Here is a 15436-nt window from a genome sequence, read left to right on the forward strand (position 1 = left end):
GCAGCCTCTGCGGCGCCGGTTCGATCCCCGGCTGCTCCCCGGCCACCGGCGAGGGTCCCACATGGTGCGCAGACCTCTCCTGCCGCCCGCTGCTCCCCTCAGCAGTGTACTTCGGTCCTTCTGCCTGCTCTGCTCCCCGCTCTGGCTCTGGTGAATTCTCTCACCCTCCCGCGCTTCTGACTACACCCAGTGCTTGTATAAATAAATAAATCTTTAAAAAAAAATTAAAAAAAAAAAAAAAAAAGGACGGGGGACCCGCGGCCGGACTCCCCGGCGCCCCTGCCGCAGCATGCCTTCCGCTGTAGGAGGGAGGTGCTGAGGCGCACGGGCCCCCAGGGTATCTTTCTGGGCAGGATGGGATACAACGAGAACCCGCGGAATGGATGGGTGGAATTAGGGTGGCGAAGTTGGGGACAGGGCCTGGGGCTCCGCCTCGCCAATACCTCACTTTCCACCCCCAGGTAACGCCATGCGGCTCCCGGACCTGACACCCTGGGCCTCCCTGCTGCTGGCCGATCTGGCCTTACTCTGGCTGCTCCAGGGGTCTCTGGGGTCTCTGCTGCCCCGGGGCCTTCCAGGCCTGTGGCTGGAGGGGGCGCTGCGACTCGGAGGGCTGTGGTGGCTGCTGACGCTGGGAGGGCTGCTGGGATGCCTGGGGGCTCTGCTGCCCCCCCTGTGCCTGGCGACGCCTCTGTTTCTCTCCCTGAGGGCGCTGGTCCCTGGGGCCTTGAGTGCGCCCCCCGCCAGAGTGGCCTCCGCCTCTTGGAGCTGGCTGCTGCTGGGGTACGGGGCTGCGGGGCTAGGCTGGGCCGTGTGGGCTGTGCTGAGCCGTCCCGCAGCCCAGACGGGAGACCAGGGCCAGGAGAACAACAAAGCCTTGATGTGGAGGTTGCTGAAGCTCTCCAGGCCAGACCTGCCTTTCCTCATCGCCGCCTTCATCTTCCTTGTTCTTGCGGTGCTGGGTGAGTCAAGAGAGGCATTGAGACTGGAAGGTGGGCAAAGACCCCTTGCGGTGCCTTCAACTGTATTCTCCCGCCTCTTTCAGGTGAGACATTAATCCCACACTATTCTGGTCGAGTGATTGACATCCTGGGAGGTGACTTTGACCCTCATGCTTTTGCCAGTGCCATCTTTTTCATGTGTGTCTTCTCCTTTGGGAGGTAGGTGATGGGCCATTGGGTCCCTTGCTAGCCCCCTTTCCAAGGACCCGCACTTTCCTACCTCCATTTTCAGACCCTTTTGTGCACAAAGCACCCAATACTTAGACTTAAATATGCATGGATTTAGTTACTCATTCTATTTTCACAGTATTTCATTCATTCCTCATTTCACCATATTTATCCAACATCTGCAAAATTTACATTCTATTACTGTAGATGGAAGCATGAGCAGATGTAAGAGAGGGGGTTTGGGTGTCACGGGGAAAGTCTCTTTGCTATCTCTCAATGTAGTGCCAGGATGGCCATTGAGCAGGTTTCTATGATCTGTGCAGACCAGGTAAAGGAGGAGTCCTGGAGCTCTCGGTGGCTTTCTCAGGCTTTTATTGAGCTTTACATGCATTGCAGCAACCAGGTACACAGCATACAGGGGTGCCAGGGGACCAGGAGGCCGGAAGGCCTCCAGGCCCCCAGCAAGTCGTCACTCTGGACTTCTGTCTCCCCTTCTCTCTCCTGCCTCTTCCTGCTTCTGCTTCTCTTGGTGACTATCTCAATACTCCTCCCATGGCCCACAGAAGTCAGTAAGACAGCTTACAACAATGTAACAACTGCGGGTTCCCCATCAGGCTGGGCCATCCTAATGGTGGGAGGGCAGAAAAGCCTGAAAACCATTTACCCTACACTGGACATGCCCTCTTCTTGAAACCAAATTTCTCTTTCCTGTCTCATACCTCCCACCCAGCTTGGTTTCCCAAGTCAGGTTGGGCCTGTTTCTCCCTCCTGACCCTTCTTACTAACTCATCTTGTCAGTGGATGAAGATCTTACTCCGAAGCTTATCATATTTTTTTTCAAGCATATTCATTCTTTTTCTCTTATTTGCCAGGACTGGAATGGGGTGCACGTTGGGTGCAAAATTTAAGGAGGTGCTCACTCCCAAGCTTATACCCATACCACACTCTCCTTCCAGTGATACCCCCTCCCCATAATACACCTTTATTAATACAGACTTCATTTAGAATGCCCCAAACCACTTCTTCCTTACACCTTCATTCTATACTTGCAGTTCTTGGCTGCCATCAGTCACCCAAAGGAACATTTATTGATGAGTCCATGGCTTTCAAAAAATCAGTTCTCAGTTCTCTTTACTTTTCTGCAGTATTTGTCATTTGAATAAACCATTATTGATCTCTTCCTGGAGTGAGCTTTTAGTCTCTCTTCTTGTCAATCCTCTCTACATACTCTGGACCCTTAAATAATAACTTTCCTCACAAATCAGTTCTTGAGACTTTAAGAACATCCCCACCCTGTGCTAACTCGCCCCTCTCTGTAGATGAACCCTGTGCCAGCAGCAGTCTTGTAACCTTTTGCCTCCTCCCTTGCCCATCGACAGCCTCTCTCATCTCACACTCCACATGCCCAGGATTGCAAAACCACATGCTCCTCCCTGTCTTCTTCTTCTTTTTAAAATTATTTATTTGTTTATACAAGAGCTGGGATACAGGCCAGAGGTGAGGGGAGGTTAGAGGATTCACCAGAGACAGAGTAGGGAACAGAACAGGCAGACTGATGAAATACACTGCTGAGGGGAGCAGCGGGCGAGACAGGAGAGGTCTGCTGTGCCATGTGGGAATCTCCCTGGCCGGCTGGGAATTGAACCGTGCTGCAGGGGCTGCGGACAGCTTCACAGCGCTGTGCTCAATGGGAGAGGCCCATGTCTTCTCTTCTTGTTCGCACTCATGAACCATGTTATCCCAGGCTCCAGGCGGCAGCATCCCTGGTGCCTCTGTCATGTTCTTGCCCTGTCATATCTACTTTCAGAGTGTTTCAGCTGCAGCTCCTTTGTCTCCATCCTCACTGTGCTCACGTCCAAACCCTCATCATTTCATGTCCAGCTGTCCCAACAGCCTCCTCACCACAGGAATTAAATCTGTATTAGGAATCCATATTTTGTAAAATATCTGCTTTCCCGCTTTATGTTTCCTTGTCTTATAATAAGTTTGGTTGGTGTAAGAAGAATTTTTGAACTCTAGAGAGGAGAGAGAAGGGAGGGCAGCGAAACTGGGGCTCCGGAGAATGTGAGGGCAGGGGGTTCATGACTGCGGTCCCTGCCACACAGTATCTGGGACCGGGAAGAGGCACTTTGGGGACAGGGAGGAAAGACACTGAGGCAGAGGGGGGACCTAGTGGGAAAGCAGGTCAGGTCAGGTCGGAAGCCACACCTTCTCACTTCTGTTTGTCTTCTCCTGGACCTCCCACAGAGTGAACCCCATCAACACCCCTGGATTTGCATGTTGTGATCTTGTCCCCAAGACACACTAGCTCACCAAGTCCTTGGTTTAGTCCTGCCCTGCTTGTCTCTCTCCATCTTATTTGTTCTTTCCGCACCTCCCCCCATAGTTCTCCAACTGTGCATTTATTTCATCCCATGTCTTCTCTCCTCTGAGCTTACTCGTTCCTTCCTTCACTGCATGTTTCTCCTCCACTCACCTGTTGTATCTTGTATCCCCCGCCCTGCAGCTCGCTGTGTGCTGGGTGCCGTGGAGGCTCCTTCCTCTACACCATGTCCAACATCAACCTGCGGATCCGGGAGCAGCTTTTCTCCTCCCTTCTACGCCAGGACCTCGGGTTCTTCCAGGAGACGAAGACAGGTGGGGTGGAGTCCAAATCTGGGGGTCCCTGGACATTCTTTTCTGTTCCCCTCACCTGCACACAATCTCTGCCCCCCTGGTGCCTGCTTGCTTGGCCTTTCTCTCGGAGGGGCAGGGCAGTGAGGCACCCCCTGGCTCTCTCCGCAGGTGAGGCTGGCACTTGGAGGAGGGAGGCACCTGGAGGAGGAGGCTGTGTCAGAGGGGAAGGTCAGGGAAGAGTTTCTGGGGCTTTGGCATTGCAGGGCTTCCTCACCTGTTCTGTCCTCCCCAGGGGAGCTGAATTCCAGGATGAACTCGGACACCACCCTGATGAGCCGCTGGCTTCCCCTGAATGCCAACGTGTTCTTGCGGAGCCTGGTCAAAGTGGTGGGGCTGTACAGCTTCATGCTCAGCTTGTCCCCCCGTCTCACCCTTCTGTCTCTGCTGGACGTGCCTCTCACCATTGCGGCCGAAAAGGTGTACAACCTCCGCCACCAGGTATGTGTGGATGGCGGGGAGTCCTGGAAGAATCAAGCTCCCCTAGGGGTCTTCTCTTTTCAGTTCTTATGGAGCAGCAGTTCTGACAGGCTGCGGAGGTCCAAGATCCCCACCCCCCATGCCTCTGTGTGTGTGTGTGTGTGTGTGTGTGTGTGTGTGTGTGTGTGTGAGAGAGAGAGAGAGAGAGAGAGAGAGAATGGAATGCAAGCAGATTTTTCTGTAAAGATTCCACACATACTTTCTCCACAAATGATTAGGAAAGTCATCTTAGAGGATTTTAGGTAAAGACTGATCCCCTTTATCATCAACGGAAGGAGTATGAATGGTGTGTAGGAGAGGAGGTAAACTGACAGGAATCCTGAGTCAGAATGTCAGCTCCACCTTCTTTTAATTTTTAAAAAATTAATTTTAAAAAATTAATTTATATTTATATAATTATATTTATATAAAGCTTACCTTTTTAACCATGTTTAAGTGCCGTTCACTGGTGGTAAGAATGTTCATGGTGTTGTGCTGCCACCACCACAGTTCACTTCAGAACTTTCCAAACTGAGCCCCCGGCTAGTTAAATACTGAGTCTCCATTTCCTCCTCCCTCAGGCCTGCAGTCTCCCCATACTTTCTGTCTCTATGAATTCACCTCTTCCAGGTTCCTCTTATAGTGTCTGCCTTTTTGTGACTGGCTTGTTTCACTTAGCATACCGTCTTCAAGATTCATCTATGGGTCAGATGTTTCTTTTTTAGGGCTGAATACTATTCCATTGATACATAGACCTCATTTAACCATTCATCTGTAGGTGAACACTTGATTGTTGTGACTAATGTTGCTATGAACATGAGTACACGGATATCTGCTTGATTTTTTTTCTTTCATAGTTTTGGGTCTATAGCCAGAAGTAGAATTCATATGGTAATTTAAAGTTTTTTGAGTCCCCATATTGTTTTCCACAGTGGTGACACCATTTTACATTCCCACCAGCAATACACACTCACTTCACTTTCTCCATACCCTTCTTCAAAACTTGTCATTTTTTCTGTGTGTTTTACATTACAGACATAATGGTTGTGAGGTACTATATCATCATGGTTTTGATTTACATTTCCCTGATGCTGTGTGATACTGGGCTTCTTTTCGTGTGCTTATTGGCCTTTTTTCATTTTTTTTTTTTTTTTTTTTTGGGAGAAACACATTCAAGTCCTGGCTCAATTTTAAATTACATTGCTTTTTAATTGTTGGGTTGTAGGAGTTCTTTATATATTCTTGAATTTTTGATATTAATACTTCATCAGATGTATTGTTTGCAAATATTTTCTCCCATTTTGTGGATTTCGTTTTTCACTCTGTTGATACACCTTTGATACACAAAATTTTTTAATTTTGGCAAGTCCAATTTCATTTTTGGTAGCTTTTCCTTTTGGTGTTATATCTAAGAAGTCATTACCAAAATGAGTGTCAGAGAGCTCAGAAATCATTACCAAATTAGCGTCAGAAACATCTTTGTGTGTTTTCTTCTGGGGGTTTGAAGGTTTTAGCTTTCTTGTTTACATCTTTGATTCATGTTGAAGACTATCTCCATCTTCTGTAACTAGCTGTGTCTTCTGGAAAACACTTATTTTTTCATTCAGATAGCAGGAGTGGTGTGAATTCCCTCAAATGAAGGTTTAAGCAAATGCACGGAGAGCTGTGCCATATGTTGTTCCCAGCCTCCTTTACACTCATTAGTCCTTCTGGAAAGCAATGTAAGGAAGAGGGAAAGAGGACAGTTTGGTATTGTTTAGGGAAATTGCGGGAGCACCACAACGACTGGAATGTGACATGGGGTTCTGCTGCCTCTGACCAGTCAAACTCTTCCATCTCTGCTGTGCTTTTCTAGGCGGTGCTTCTGGAGATCCAGGATGCAGTGGCCAAGGCAGGGCAGGTGGTGCGTGAGGCCGTTGGAGGGCTGCCGACTGTGCGCAGCTTTGGGGCTGAGGAGCAGGAGGTGTGCCGCTATAAGGAGGCCCTTGAACGATGCCGGCAGCTGAGGTGGTGCAGAGACCTGGAACGGGCCATCTACCTGCTCTTTAGGAGGGTGAGGGCCTGAGTGGCTTGTGGGTAGGCTCAGGGAGGGGGCAGAAAGCCTGACACTATTCCTGTTGCTCAGTGTCATAGGGGCAGGAAGGGGAAGAAAGGGAGAGACCCTTTTCCCATACTCACCCGTCTTCTCCCTTCCAGATGCTGCAACTGGGTGTGCAGGTGCTTATGCTGAACTGTGGGCTGCAGCAGATCCTGGGTGGGTCCCTCTCCCGGGGCGGGCTGCTCTCCTTTCTGCTCTACCAAGAGAACGTGGGCCAGTATGTGCAGGTGAGTCAGCGGGCAATGCCTGCTCCTCTCTCCCTGACTCTCCCCGCCCCCCCACCCCCCACCTTTCTTTCTGATCTTCTGAAACTTGGGCTTTTTTTTGTTCTCCTTAAGAACACAGAACAGCAAAAAACCCAACTCATTTTGTTATGAAGAATTTCAAATACATGCCCTAACAAACCTATATCACCTGCTTTGACAATTAGTTGCTCTTGGCCAACCTTGTTTCATCTGTATTTCCACTTACTTCCCTCACACATATTTTTTAGAAGCAGATTCGAGCCATAGTGTTATATGTAAATATTTCAGTATGGATCTCTAAAATATAAACATTAAAAAATCCCATAAAGTGTCCTCCCTGGCAGTGCAGGGGTTAAAGTCTCAGTGTTATCAAGCAATCGCCAGCCACTGCAGCATCACTTCTATCCCCTGCCAGGGAGCTAACCCACACAGCAGACCTCTCCTGTCTCTCCTGCTATTCCCCTCAGCAGTGCATTTCAGCAGATCCATCTGTTCTGCTGCCTACTCTGTCTCTGGTGAATGCTCTCATTCCCCGCACCTCTGGCCTACACCCCAGTTCTTGTGTGGATAAATAAATAAAAATAAATCTTAACAAACAACAACATAAAGCCCAAAACATAACAATAATTTCTAAAATGAATCAAATACAATCAGTGGTGAAATTTCCCCTTGTCTTACTCACACATGTAATGCAAGTATACAGTACTATACTTCTCTCTCCCGTACCTGTGTATGTGTGTACCTGTATCTGCCTACAGTTGCAGGAGAAGCATCAGCACTGAGACTTGGTGCCAAGGCCCATTAGATCATCAGGGTGGGCAAAAGTGTTACCCCCTTCCCCCCTTTACTTCCTTGATCAGCTGGAATGTACCCCTCATCTGCTGTTTGGTTACCTGGTAGTACAATTTGATTAGGAAAGATAGAATGAACATTTATTTCCTTCCTTGTATTTACCAGTTTTCAAAATTAAGTAGTTGCTTCATCCTGGATTTATTTTGTGACTTTCTTAGATACATATTTATTTATTTTGATCCCCCCCAAGTTTCAGAGATATTTATTAATCAGTGTAAACCTCTACAGAATACACCAACATGATTTTGTACATTTAGAGGGAAGTATTTCCTGGTTAAGTGGAAAATTGTGCAGATGGCTTGTGGAAGACCTTCATTTTAAGCAGCTTTATAGTGAAATATTTCATTTAGAAGTCAATTGAGGCAACATTGGTTTACAATGCTGTGTATGATTTAGGGGAATAGACTCACACCTCCTCAGATGTATGTCACCACAGCACCCCCACCATCCAAGCACCCATGGTCCTTTACCATAGACTGTTGCACTCCCCCCCCCCCCCAGTAGCCTCAATCTTGCAGTCATTTTTCTAGGGTCGTTTTGGTTTAATCAGTTCCTTTGTTTTGTTTCTTCATGTGAGCGACACCATTTTTATTGTTCTCCTGATTCATTTTCTTAGCTATTTTAATTTTTTTTATTTTTTTAAAGATTTTTAAAATTTATTTATACAAGAACTGGGGTACAGACCAGATGCACAGGAGGGTGAGAGGATTCACCAGAGACAGAGTAGGGAATAGAATAGGAGGATTGACTGAAATACACTGCTGAGGGGAGCAGCGGGCAAGACAGGAGAGGTCTGCTGTGCCATGTGGGTTGCTCCCTGGCCTGCGGGAATCGAACCCGCACTGCAGAGGCTGCGGACAGCTTCACAATGCTGCACTCAACTGCCTGCGCCACCAGGGAGGACTTTTCTTAGATATTTTTAAAACATCTTTTATATGTGGAGGGCTGTGCTAGGCTCTCTGGTGGCTACAAAGATGAGGTACGCAGAGTGCCTGCTTTGAAGGGGCTCCCTGTCTTACAGGGGAGGCAGAACCCCGCATAAGTTCACAAAACAGTGACTGGAAGTCAGGGCAGCGCAGCGTGGGGGGAGCGTGGTTGTCTTCACCCCTTACATTATAAATTGGAACACTGGGGTATTCGTGTCGCTTTTAAATTCCAGCCAAACCGCACATTGGAAAGCAGAGGATCTTTCTAGGAGGAGGGGCGGTGGGCGGGGTGAGGTGTGCCAGGCTGTGTGTGGGGCGTGGGGATCTGGTTCCGGTGGCGCTGATGGACCCTGGTTCTGCTCTTGTTCTCCAGACCCTGGTGTACATATGTGGGGACATGCTGAGCAACGTGGGGGCCGCGGAGAAGGTTTTCCGGTACCTGGACCGAAAGCCCAATCTGCCTCCTTCGGGGACACTGGCCCCTCCCACTCTGCGGGGGCTGGTGGAGTTCCGGGGAGTGACCTTCGCGTACCCCAATAGTCCTGACCGGCCTGTGCTCAAGGTGCCTGGGGGTGGGGCTGGGGGGTGGGGCTGGGGGGTGGGGCTGGGGGGGGGCGCTGGGAGGTGAAGGCTGGGTCCTCACTCCTGCTGCTCAGGCACCATGGTCAGCGGAGCGTTTGCCTCCGAGAAGCTGATCTTCCCGCTGCTAGAAAGAGAGGGGAGAAGAAGGAGCCTCCTGACTCTTTCCCGGCTTCTCTAGGGGCTGACGTTCACCCTGCGACCTGGTGAGGTGACGGCCCTGGTGGGGCCCAACGGGTCTGGGAAGAGCACCGTGGCCGCCCTGCTGCAGAATCTGTACCAGCCCACAGGGGGGCAGGTGCTGCTGGATGGGGAGCCCCTCTCCCTGTACGAACACGGCTACCTGCACCGACAGGTGGGTCGGAGATGGAGAAGAAACTGCGAGAGAGCGCGGGGATGGTGGAGGTCTGGGGGAAGAGGCGAGGAGGGCGTGAGGTGGGGGTATACACACTGTCTCTGCGCCCCTGTGCAGGTGACCGTGGTGGGGCAGGAGCCGGTGCTGTTCTCGGGGTCCGTGCGCGACAACATCGCCTACGGGCTGAAGCGCTGCAGCGAGGAGAAGGTGCTGGCTGCCACCCGGGCGGCCCGAGCGGATGAGTTCATAGACGAAATGGAGCACGGCCTAAATACAGGTACCTCCCGTCTAAAAAGAAACTGGAGCTTACCCTTGGGGTGAGGTTGAGTTCCCTTCACTCAATGCTGGCGGTTCCCTTGTCCTTCCCCAGCTGCCGCTGGCCGGCCTTCCCCACCACGCGGCCTCCTGGGCCACCTGGGCCTCCTGGGCCTCCGGTGCACCCATGTCTGTGTTCTGGCACACAGGACACAGCACAGCCCCCCCAGCACAGCCCCCTTGGCGGTGCCGCCTGGCCTCCCTACCCCAGGTCCTCAGACCTCCTCACTGGTGTGGGGGACACCAGCTCGGAGTCGGCCTGCCCTTGGGCAGGACTTTGTGGTGGTTCCTTGTTTCTGAGGAGGGCTATTTCCCTGGTCTCCTCAGATGTAGGGGAGAGAGGAAAATTGTTGGCCGCGGGGCAGAAACAACGACTGGCCATTGCCCGGGCCCTTGTGCGGGAGCCACGCATCCTCATCCTGGACGAAGCCACCAGTGCCCTGGACGTGCAGTGTGAGCAGGCCGTGAGTACGGGGGTGCCAGGGCCGGGGACAGGCGCCTGAGGGGTCACATTGGAAGGAAGAGCCTGTGCGGAGCTGGGCAGTGGGAGGATGAATAGCCACCAGTGGAAAGAGTATCAGTGCCTTCTTAGGGTGGGGGATGGGATGGAGAGTAGGTGCTTGGTGGGCTTTCCCGGGTGGCGTTCCCTCCAGGGCTGCCCTGCCCGTCATCTGGCTGCACAGCACTGAGGGCAGTGTGGAGCTTCCTCTGCTCTTCCCTGCCTTCTCATGTGTAAAGGGGTCTTTACCATAAGCCATAGAGAGGGTGCCCAGTGGACTGTGGTGTCCAGCCTGTTCCTCTCTTCCTAAGCACGGTGACCCCACCCCCCACCAGGTGCAGGATTGGAAAGCCCGTGGGGACCTAACGGTGCTGGTGATTGCCCACCGGATGCAGACACTTCAAAGCGCAGACCAGATCCTGGTGCTGAGACAGGGGCAGCTGCAGGAGCAAGCTCAGCTCATGGAGGGGCAGGACCTGTATTCCCGACTGGTGCAGCAGCAGCAGCAGCAGCAACAGCAGTAGCAGTAGCAGCAACAGGAGGAGGAGCCCCAGGACTCTGGGCCCATCACGGGGGCATCTTCATGACCCCGGGTAGCTCCTGCCTTGAATTTCCCTGGGCTGTGCCTGGTCGTTGTTCCTGGAGCTGGGTTGGCTGTCTGGACCATGTGCATTTCCTCCTGGTGGGCCTCAATGCTGCCGGTGTCCAAATACTTGGTTTCCTGGGCCCACAATGCTTTTCTTGGCCCTGCGTAGTGTATGGTACATATATTTTAAAATATTTTTTCCACAATGTATAAATAGCACACATTCATGTAGAAAAGTGAAAATGTGGGCCTCCCCGGTGGCGCAGCAGGTTGATCGCTGCCCTGTGAAGCTGTCCGCAGCCTCTGCAGCGTGGTTCAATTCCTGGCCGGCCAGGGAGATTCCCACATGGCACGGCAGACCTCTCTTGTCTAGCCTGCTGCTCGCCTCAGCAGTGTCTTTGGTCTGTCTGCCTGCTCTGCTCCCCGCTCTGTCTCTGGTGAATTCCCTCACCCTCCTGCGCCTCTGACAATGCCCCAGTTCTTGTATAAATATATAAAAAAAAAAAAAGAAAAGTGAAAGTGATTTTTTTTTATCTTAATAACCATGGTTACTGTTTTCCTGGGTAGCCTATTGTTTGAGATACATAATAGCTAAAATGACATAAATATTCATGAGGTTGTCTTTTTTGTATCCTCCCCCATTCCCACTGGTGTCGGATATTTTTTGGGAAACTTGAGTAGAAGGGAAGCTCGTGGTTCTCTAATTTACAGTGTTAAAACACTGATAACAATGACTACTTACAGTGCTTAATGAGTAGGCACTATGTGTTTTTCATCTATTATCTTACTTCATTGTTATCCTCAAATCTAGGAGGTTTGTATTATCTTATTTAATCCTTATCCTGAAAACGAAAAACCATTTTATAGAGAAGAAACCAAATTTGAAAAAGATTAAATAACTCTCCAGGTCACACAGTAGTGGATTTCGAATTTGAATCCAGGCCTGACCCCAGAGTTCATGACCTCAACCAATAAATTACATTGTGTCTTGTGTCCCTAATCTCTAATTCATAATGAGATCAAATAAAATTCTTTCATTTCTAGTGTTGAGTACCTCTGCGTCCATTATGTTTTCTCTTGTGCCATTGTTTTAACTTTCACTCAGTTTTTGGTTTTCTCATCACCAGAGTTGATCACCATTTCTAGCCACTCTTTGTGAAGTCTCTTCTCTTTCTAGAAGGCACAGAGGTTACTGTCACTTCTGTAAAATCCTTCCATTGCTCATCCTCCCTTTCTGCCCAGGGCTCCCTGAGGGCACTCCAGGTTTTCCAACCTGATTGTCTCCCCCTTTCCTGTTGCAGTTAGCCTCACAAACTTCCTTTGCATGTGGTGTGTCCTTGCCAGTCCCTGCACCACCTCCCTGATGTACCCCAAGTTCTTCAAGTCTTAACTCAGGCTTCAGGTCTTCCAGGAAGCTTTCCCTTATCGCCTCAGTCAGAGAAAGTGCCCTTTCTTGAGCTCCTGGAAAGGCGAAGTATCTCATTAAGCTTTATACCTTCGTCTGCCTGGCATAGGGCTAAGTTCATAGTAGACAATAAATAAATGCTTGTTGGATAAATAAAAAACCTCCTTCCTCCACTGTCCTTATTCTCCACCTTCCCTGTGCATTCAATATTGAAAATTCAAAGTGGTGCACATCACTGCTGTCTGGAGGAACTTATCTTTGAAGGTTCCTATTCTAGGAAAGTGAAACTTGCACATTCCCAGGAAGAGCAGGTACTTTCCAGCACTGGCAAGAAGCCAGCCAGAACTTCTGCTGTTTTGGATTTCTCTTGCTTGGCAGGTGTTGGGAGTAGGGTGGGGCCAGAGTAGGGAGTTTCTCTTGCAGACAAACCTTTGACTCACCGTGCTGCTGCCTTTTAGCCCCACAGCTATTTATCTCTCCAATGTCACTGAGGGTGAAATTCGCATTTAGGGAGAGAGAGGTGGGTCTGACCCTCCTCCTCCCTACCAGATGTCCTTCCTCTATTTCTAAAATGGGAATGATAATTCTTATATTCCCCCAACCTTATGAAACACAGCCCCTCATGAAAGAAGGTGAATTGTTAGACTCTCTTAAAATCCTTGATAGGGGCCTCCCCTGGTGACGCAGCAGTTGAGCACTGCGTTGCGAGGCTGCCTGCAGCCTCTGCAGGGCCAATTCAATCCCCGGCCACCAGCAAGTGTCCCACAAAAAAAAAAAAAAAAAAAAATCCTCTGATAGCTTCAGTATCATTACACCCACGGAATGATAATGCTTTAAACCTGGACGGCATCTTTAAAGTTATATAGCAGTGAAATCTTACTTTGCAGATAGGGAAACTGGCCTGAAATCATACAGATAATGCTGGGATGAAAACTCAGGCATCCTGATATTTAGTGTAGGAAGATGCAGCAGAAATTAGGATCTTTAATGTCACCAACATTTGTTATCTCAGGGGAAACTCCGGGGTAAGCCTTATGCCAGGGACACAGGTAAATGTTCCCTGACAGGAAGACCATTCAGCCTACACAGACAAATCCCGACAAGTGTGGTCTGTCTGCTACCACAGATATTCGTAATTCTGGTTTGTCTCAGAGTTCTAGTTCTTTTTATTTATCCCTTCCTAACCCTCAACATCATTTCATTTCCCTGCCCTTTGATTTTCCCTTCTAGTCACTTACCATCAGTATCTTTCCCACTAAGTCCCAGTTTACCCTTTCCGAAGGAAGGTAATAGACAGGGAGAAACTTGAGATGTGAGTTCATCAATTTCTTTGGAACCCAACACAACCTCCACCCCCTTTACCTTGCCCAGTGTGAAAACAGTCTTGAATTTCAAGTCCTGTCTGTCCCAGCTGGGTGGGGTAGCCACTGGCAGTCACGTGGAAGTTGTGAATCAAAAGGAGGAATGCGGTTTTCAGTTCTGGGAAAAGGATTTGGGAATAAGGAAAGTAAAGCTCTTCTCTGTTTTTGTGGCCAGTGGGTGTGAGCACCCAGTTGAGAGTAGGTGGCATCTGGTCCTATGACATACTGGGCTTGAAACTAGAAATTTTTGGTGCTATGAATCATAATAATTTGAATGAGAGTGGTAATCATTCATTGAGTGTTTATTATGTTCTGTTGCTGTGCTGAGTGCCAGACATACTTTATCTTCTGGTGATCCTGTGTGGCAGGCGTTTAGTTTGCCTTTTGATGGGTAGTTAGGTTATTGGGAGCCTTTTGTTATTATAACTAGTGTCTTATATAGACATTGCAATAAACAAGAACATCAGGAGGATAAAATCCTAAGGGAGGAGTTTCTGAGTCCAAGTGTATATACTTTATTAATACGGAAAGAAACTACAAAATTACCTTCACAGAGGTGGTATTAATGTATAGTTCTATCAGCAATATATGAACATGTCTCTTCATACACACACACTACTTGATTGAATAAGAGGATGCAATAGAATTATTTTTAATTCTTCACATCCCTAAAACACCACAAGCTCTGAAGCATATATAGGTGGGATTATGAGGGTATTACTGGGCCCTGCAGTGTGAACTGCAGGGTAAAACTGGTGTTTTTCTCATTGTCTCTTAAATAGCTGGAACTGTTAGAAAAATGTGGTGGATTTACCTGTCTTCGCCAAAAGCTGCTGCCTGTGGGCAGCTCCTCCCTCAGGCACCAGCCAGGTTAATTTTTCAGTGAAGAGGGATCATGGGGGGGTGGAGGGGAAGACCCTAGAAGTGAATTTAAGGGAGTACAGGAGCATTCCCCCAGGACCCTAGACGCTGAGGCCCAGACTAGACTCGTGGCACTTCTGAAGAGAGAGAAGCCAAGGAGTTTTGCAGAGACCAGGAGGCTGAGCCTATCTCTGGTCTTATTGCTCTTGTTGCCTGGAGAGACTGCCAAGGGCCCCGGGCCTGGTGTCTGCTGAGTTGCTATTGGAGTGGGCCAAGGGTTCACCAAGAGCTGTTTGGATCGTCTGCCATGGCTTCCTGGTGTTGCTGCTGTTGTCTGTTCGAGCATTTGATACTGTTCATCCTTATCTTCAGACTGTTACTGAGGGATGCTGTGGTGTCATCTCACTGAGCCTGCCTGTTGGATCCTGGCCTGTTGCTTCTGGTTGCCACATGCTTCAGGCCCTTATTGGGAGGATGGCATCATCTTGGAAGGGCGGCCTTCTGAACACTGTAGACACCCTGTGGAACCCTAGGGTGAGACAACTGGCCATTTGAGGGCTTAGTAACTCTTTGTTTCCTGTGCTTGTTAAATAAACCCCATTATTGTTGTTCCCTAAACCTGAGTGGTCTTCAAATTGTGCGCGCAGGTGAAGAACTCAGACAGTGATCTGTGCTCTATTGGATACTGTCCTTGGATAGTGACAGTACCCATGGTACTGTCACTGGTATTTGGCCCGAAGACCCAGGAATACCTGAATTACGCCTTGTCAAATATGCTGGAACATCTTCATATATCTGACAAGAGGCTAATATCTAAGATCTACAAAGAACTCAATTCAACAAGAAACTAGATAACCCAATGAAAAATGGGCAGATCTAAACCAGACTTTTCTCCAAAAACATACACATCTGGGCCTCCCCAGTGGTGCAGCGGTTGAGCGCTGGGTTGCAAAGCTGCCCGCAACCTCTGCAGCGCCGGTTCGATCCCCGGCTGCTCCCAGGCCACCGGAGGAGGGTCCTGCATGGCGCGCAGACCTCTCCTGCCGCCCGCTG

General features: G+C 49.5%; 1 protein-coding gene across 1 annotated transcript; it reads left to right on the forward strand.

Annotated features, from left to right (window-relative positions):
- Positions 1 to 99: 99 nt before the first annotated feature.
- TAP2 (transporter 2, ATP binding cassette subfamily B member) lies at positions 100 to 10694 on the forward strand (the record flags this gene model as incomplete). The annotated part of the gene is made up of 11 exons (XM_084259319.1): positions 100 to 962; positions 1046 to 1160; positions 3676 to 3806; positions 4078 to 4283; positions 6157 to 6354; positions 6498 to 6626; positions 8796 to 8984; positions 9183 to 9356; positions 9474 to 9633; positions 9999 to 10135; positions 10506 to 10694. The coding sequence occupies exons 1-11, from the start codon at positions 470 to 472 to the stop codon at positions 10692 to 10694; spliced, it is 2121 nt and encodes a 706-aa protein (XP_084115445.1). The 5' UTR covers positions 100 to 469.
- Positions 10695 to 15436: the final 4742 nt, after the last annotated feature.

This window comes from Talpa europaea (assembly GCF_964194135.1).
Source record: "Talpa europaea genome assembly, chromosome: 2".
Classification (NCBI taxonomy): Eukaryota; Metazoa; Chordata; class Mammalia; order Eulipotyphla; family Talpidae; genus Talpa; species Talpa europaea.